This window comes from Rattus norvegicus, chromosome 2 (assembly GCF_021556685.1).
Source record: "Rattus norvegicus strain SHRSP/BbbUtx chromosome 2, alternate assembly SHRSP_T2T, whole genome shotgun sequence".
NCBI lineage: Eukaryota > Metazoa > Chordata > Mammalia > Rodentia > Muridae > Rattus > Rattus norvegicus.
In genome coordinates, this window is record NC_141535.1 from 121,801,108 (window position 1) to 121,807,428 (window position 6,321).

At 50.7% G+C, this 6,321-nt stretch overlaps 1 protein-coding gene across 3 annotated transcripts; it reads left to right on the forward strand.

Annotated features, from left to right (window-relative positions):
- The first annotated feature begins 446 nt into the window (after positions 1–446).
- On the forward strand, positions 447–5,750 carry Spry1 (sprouty RTK signaling antagonist 1). Of its 3 annotated transcripts, none has more exons than XM_087619286.1 (3): positions 447–1,198; positions 1,654–1,942; positions 3,693–5,750. In XM_087619286.1, exons 1-2 carry the CDS (start codon positions 1,008–1,010, stop codon positions 1,886–1,888), a joined length of 426 nt encoding a protein of 141 aa, XP_087475412.1. In that variant the 5' UTR covers positions 447–1,007; the 3' UTR covers positions 1,889–1,942; positions 3,693–5,750.
- Positions 5,751–6,321: the final 571 nt, after the last annotated feature.

The following is a 6,321-nucleotide window of genomic DNA, read 5'->3' on the forward strand; positions in this document are numbered from 1 at the left end:
TGTAATCCCACGCATAATTGTGAACACTAAAAAACATTCAAAAGCTTGGAAATGCAGTATGCCAATGGTCATAAAAATGTTTATCAAAATCCACTGCAATTGTTAAGACTTTAAAAAATTACTTTGAACCCAAACTATCCAAACTCCCGTTCACAGGTGATTTAGATCATGGAGTTCTGTTGTTGATCAAATACTGTTCCTGATAAAAATTCCCTGGAAAATTATTTTCCACTAACAATTTTTGAGGCCTTAGGTTATCTTTAAGATAAGCTTCGTGGAACTTTTAATTTCACATACATTCCTTTTCACTGCATCCTGAGCTATATCGTCCCCAGAATACATGTCCAAATTCCTTAGTTTGTAAAGAAGCGAAAAGCATTCCCTGGCTTACTAAAGTCCCCCACCCCGTGACAGACATGTGACAAAAGTTAAAACTTCCTGATGAGTTATGCTTATTTTACTAGATTAAAAATGTATTGGTGTTTTTGACAAAATTATACAAACATTACAAAACAGGAAGGAATTGGGTTCCCCCTCCCCCATGTAATTTTAGGGATCAAATCACAAACTAAATGAAGCAATCACTAAAACCCCACAGCAGGAATTTCCACTCTTCAGTGTGTAATTATATTGCATTTGCAGAAGTGACTGTCCTTTCTGGAACTTTCATATTTCGCATGATCTGTACTTCACACATTTTCCCTCTGTCTGGGGGCACGGTGGCATGGTGTACACGTTTTTTCCGTTGTTGTTGCTGTTTGCTTGTTTTTGCTTTTTAAATGTTCTTCACAACTCTTTTTAACTCAATTCTAAGGGTGAATCCACCAGTCCCCTTAAATCGGAGGCTGACAGCTCAAGACTGACAGGGCCCCTGAAACACCGGGTACTCCCCTGTTGCGCTTGCAGGATTTCTGCAGGCAATCAACTTTTTAAGAGCGTCCTCGAGTCCACATCCACGATCGCTAAAATCCTGCTCCGGGTTTTCGCGCAGCCCGCGTGATTGACACATGATATCACCGGGGGCGGGTCCCGGCGTGGAGGTGGAGGTGGCGGCGACGCTGAAATGCTGCGGAGCCCGCGCGCGAGTGCTCAGCACGCAGGGGTTTGCGGCGGCCCCGCAGCCAGAGCTCTGCGGGCTGAGGAGCTGCTGTGGGCGGCGTGCATGTGCCGGGAAGGCCGGCCCCAGGCTCTGCACTAGGTAAGAGCCTTCCCCTCCCGCCGAGGACCTGGCGAGATCAGGTGAGAATGGTGCTTTATTTTATTTTATTTTCTTGGAACTGGACGTTTTCTGAGCTGGCTCTAGCTCTGTGCCCGGCGCTCTACGGTCGGCCCTGAAGCGAGTTCCGTAGCCGGGCAGCGAGTTCCGTGTGTGCGAACGCGGGCTGGCACCGCCGCGCACCCGCGTGTCTGTGCGCATTGTTGGCGACCGACCCGCCGGGCGCTCGTGCCAGACCTGACTTTCCCCGTCCCTGCGTGCGGGCTTGCCTCTCGCAGACGCGTCGTTGGGACGCGCTTTTGACTGCGGGGCGTTCCGTGGGGGCAAAACGTGCACGGCCGCGTGTGTCCGGAGCTCGTGGCTGTCTACCACGGCGAGCAGGACAGCGTCCCGGGCTGGCGAGGGACTCACGTGTTTCTGTCTCTGCTCGTCTGCAGCCGGCGTGGCGACTGCGGGGACGCGGACCTGCGGGAACCCGAGAGCCCGGGACGACGCCGGGCCGCGCGCCTGACGACCGGGACGGGACGGTGCTGTGGAGCGGGCGCCGCGCGCACCCGGCGGATGTCCCCGAGCCGCCCTCGGCCGCCGCCAACCGCGGAGAAGCGCCCCTGCCCGGGGGCCGCTGAGGCCGCAGCGCGGGCCATGCGCGCCCGGCCGCCCCGCCGCGCTTGATGCGGCGCGCGCTTCGCCCGCTCCGCGCCCCCGGCCGGCGCCGTGGAGGCCGAGGTGAGTGCGGGCGGCAGGTGCGGGCCGGGGCGGGCCGGGCGGTCCTGGCGGTCTTCGCGCAGCCCGTGCCAAGCGCGCGGCACCCGATGGCGCTGGGGATCCAGCGCCAGCCTGTGCTCGGAGCGCAGTGCCGCGGGACGCGGGGAGAGGGCGCTGCCTCCTCCCGCCCGCGAGCTGTTTTCATTCATAACTTTCCCCCGCCGGACCTGCCGCGGCTGGGTGCCCCTGAGGTCTCGGCTTGGGGCCCAAGCGCCGGGCGGTGCTACCCACAGTGCTGTCCGCGCGCGCGCTCCGGCTTAGCTCTGGGCGGTTGCGGGGCGCCTAAGTGCTCCGCCTGAGCGAACTTGCTTGGGAATGCCCTGTAAAAATGCGAATGAAAGCTGTGCCTAGGGGTTTCATAGCTCAAACAAGCCGTTCCCACGTCTTCCTTTCTTGTGGATGAGGCTTGGCACATTTAAAGTCTTCGTTATGGAGTTTTAAATTTTTAAAAAATAGATAAGGCACAGAACGATGGGCAGGTTTCCGGTATCGTTTAGGAGTTCGGCACTAAAACTTGCTATGGATGTGTTTCTCGTGTGCAGAGAAGGTAGTTATAAGCTAGAGGGGCCTCCAAAAAGCTAACACATTTGTAGTCTAGGGGCATTTGTTAGTAAAGTGACTTATTCCTTAAGACTTTTTGTTTTGTTTTTGTTTTCCTTTGGATACCAGGAAAGTGCAGAGGGTTCCTTCTTGAATTAAGGTGCATCAATCTATCTGTAAGTTCGGAAGGCATTTGTGTGAAAAATATTCCAGAAACCTATCGCCCAGAAACGGAAAGAATTTGGTCTTTTTTTTAGGAAGAATACGTTATAAGTAGGGAGTTATTTCTTCTTGACATGGAAACGTGTTTGTTGTATCAGTGTATCAGTATTTATTTTACTACAAAAAGCCGGTCTGTTCAGGGCTTATGAAAATCAAGGCCTGTCATGCAGGTAAATGAAAGGAAATACATATATTGTAAAAAAGACCAGGGTTCCTCTCCCCGCTTTAAAGGGCTGACACTGTGCATAACTTACCCTTGTTGTGTGGCGGGTGAGCCTTTAACGCCACACCGTAAGGGTTGCGTACGTGTGCCAGAGCATTCCTCGTTCTTTGTAGCTTCTTTTGCCCATCTCACAGATGTGTGTGGTGAGCTAGCCTCAGACCCTGACTTCTGCTGAAAGTGACCTTTGGAGATTCCGAGTGAGCTTGGAGCAGCCAGTGTTTTGGAAATTGGCCTTGATTAATTTTCTCATTAATCTGAAGCTCGTAACAGCATATAAACGGCCAAGAGGCCACAGCACTAAAACCATTCTTAATCTTCTAAAAAGTAGCTGACATTTTCCCTACGTGAACTGCCAGTGAACTGATCGTGAACTCTGAGAACAGTTCCAAAGCGCACACTGAGTGCTGCCTTCGAAGGCATATTTCATCTTAATTATTTGTTAGGTTTGCAAACAGGAAGACATGACTTCCTCTGCTTTTCAGAAGCTGGAGAGCAACTTCTAATTTTTAAGGCATGAGGTCTTTGCTTTCTTCCTGTGATACGGTCCTCTACAATCTTTTCTGGGAGTTGGACTCTGGCCAGGATTCTGCATCATTGGAATCAGCCGACGAAGGAGATCTTTACCATGTGGCTTGGGAAATTTGTTTCTTGACAGAAGCCCTTTCCCCCTCCCCCCCAAAAAAAAACCGCTTTCTGCCGCTTATTTTCTCTTTCACTCTTCTTTAGGATTTCAGATGCATGGCAGATTTCCGCTGACTGCTGGAATTGGAGATCACTCCACATGGATTCCCCAAGTCAGCATGACAGCCACACTTCACTAGTGGTGATTCAGCCACCGGCTGTGGAAGGCCGGCAGAGGTTAGACTATGACAGGGACACCCAGCCTGCCACGATTCTGTCCCTAGACCAGATCAAAGCCATCAGAGGCAGCAATGAATACACAGAGGGACCTTCGGTAGCGAGAAGACCGGCTCCTCGAACTGCACCAAGACCCGAAAAGCAGGAAAGGACTCATGAAATCATACCAGCCAATGTGAATAGCAGCTACGTGCACCGACCTGCCGGCCACTCGGGCAATGCCAGAGGCTCGGTGCTGAGCAGGTCCACCAGCACCGGAAGCGCAGCCAGCTCAGGGAGCAGCAGCAGTGTGTCTTCTGAGCAGGGCCTGTTGGGAAGATCTCCGCCCACCAGGCCCATCCCAGGTCATAGGTCAGATAGGGTCATCCGAACCCAGCCCAAGCAGCTGCTTGTGGATGACTTGAAGGCCTCCTTGAAAGAGGACCCCACCCAACACAAGTTCATCTGCGAACAGTGTGGCAAGTGCAAATGTGGAGAGTGTACAGCCCCCCGGGCTCTGCCTTCCTGTCTGGCCTGTGATCGGCAGTGCCTCTGCTCCGCGGAGAGCATGGTGGAGTACGGGACCTGCATGTGCCTGGTCAAGGGTATTTTTTACCACTGCTCCAATGATGACGATGGGGGCTCTTACTCGGATAACCCGTGCTCCTGTTCACAGTCCCACTGCTGCTCCAGATACCTGTGCATGGGAGCCCTGTCCTTGTGCCTACCCTGCTTGCTCTGCTACCCTCCTGCCAAGGGCTGCCTGAAGCTGTGCAGGGGCTGTTATGACTGGACCCACCGCCCTGGCTGCAGGTGTAGAAACTCCAACACTGTCTATTGTAAGCTGGAGAGCTGCCCCTCAAGGGCTCAAGGCAAGCCGTCATGACTTCTGGAGGTGGGTTGGACCTCCGGAATGTCTAGCTTCCAAACTTTGGCTGTTGAGAAGCGTGGTATTAGAGGCAGATTTTCTTCTTTAGTCTCTCCTGTCTTGGATGATCCTCAGTAGGAGTGGACTGTGAAACTGTGTCCAGCCTGGTCCCATCCCACCTCGAGGGTTCTGGGAGCTGGGAGTGCCTGTGGGCTGTGTCAGCTTTCCAGCTGCATCTGTGAAGATGTGCGCTTGCCCAGACTTGGCCGAGAGTTGTTTGGGGTCTGGTACTGTGGGATCATGGATTTAGTTTGGTTTATAAAAAAAGTAACCATGTAAGTGCTTAAATAAGCTATATATTAATCTGCCTCTGATGAGAGCTATCTTAGCGTCCTACTCCTAGCCGGATGGGAGGTTCTACTCCTTAGAACACAGTTTTCTTGGCATCTACTCACTGCCTTGTCCTTACAGCCCTCCGCAATCTCCCCACAATGCACTGTGCAGATGGGTCATCCCCGCACACAGCTCTGGATTCACTGTGCGGTGTTGGTCTTCACATCAGAGATGATGTTGGCAACCCTCCTTTCTCCTCCTCCAGCACCCAGTATCCGTGAAGGCCTTCCCTTCGCACCCCCCACTTCACTGAGGGGGCGCTTGGACACCGTAGTTGACATTCCTATCTGATCTGCCCCGGTGTCTCAGCCGCAGCTCCCTAAGGTGCCTTTGGCTCCTGGCTGGCCTTTTGACTCTTTAACAGCTGAGCACTTCCAACCCTTCCTGTGTTTTCATTGCCTTAACCACAAATTGTGGTGCTTTTTGTATATTTTATGTATAAAACACAAAGTTGAATCCTGGCTATTTTTAAGACAAAAGTCTGTTAAACTTTTTTTTATTGTAAAGAATATTTATTATGCGAATCTCTATTATTTTATGATATTTATTGCAAAAGACTGTTGAAATGTACTCATGTCTGAATATAACATATCACTACTTCAAGAAAAACAAGGTGACTCAAAGACAGTACACAAAGTACATATATGTTAACTACAATGCAGAAAATATATTAATTAATGAAACCATCTCTCGATTGCATCTTTCTTTTATTTTAAACCTGTACTTCTGTTGGAGTTTTAAGTTATGAAGTGCAGGCATGGGTGCCCTCGGGTTTTAGCCAGTACTTTTTGGAAAGTATTCAGAGTCTCGTGGTCTACAACTCTCATCAGACACCTGAGTGGGTCACTTTGTAAAGTGAGTTTTTTTTTAAATAAGTCTCCCCATTTTATTTAGTTAAGTATGAGTTTTGTTCATATCGCAGTTCCTTGAAATGCTAATTTTTTTTAAGAGTGTTTATTTTAACTCCGGTTGTTCAGAGGTTAGCGTTCAACTGCGTGACTTTAATGATTTAGTAATGTAAACATACTTTAACAAATGTTTTCATAATTAGGATGTGCCAAAGAAAGAACTCCTGTAAGAGCTGTTCTGGAACCTTCTGTGGTGGCCTTGCTGCCTCTTCAGAGAGCCTGGAGCTTCATGTGGGGAAACACAATATCTTGATGCCTTACGGTTGGGTATGGGAAAGCAGCTAAGGGCCTAGAATCGTGAGGTGCAGTAGCTGTCTGCGTCCCATGTTTGTTTGAGGACCTCAGTCTC

Excerpts from the sequence above, each read along its gene's own strand:
- Spry1 (XM_087619286.1), top strand. The coding sequence starts at position 1,008 with ATGATATCACCGGGGGCGGGTCCCGGCGTGGAGGTGGAGGTGGCGGCG. Across the intron at positions 1,199-1,653 it reads GGCCCCAGGCTCTGCACTAG|CCGGCGTGGCGACTGCGGGG; the intron begins GTAAGAGCCTTC and ends GCTCGTCTGCAG.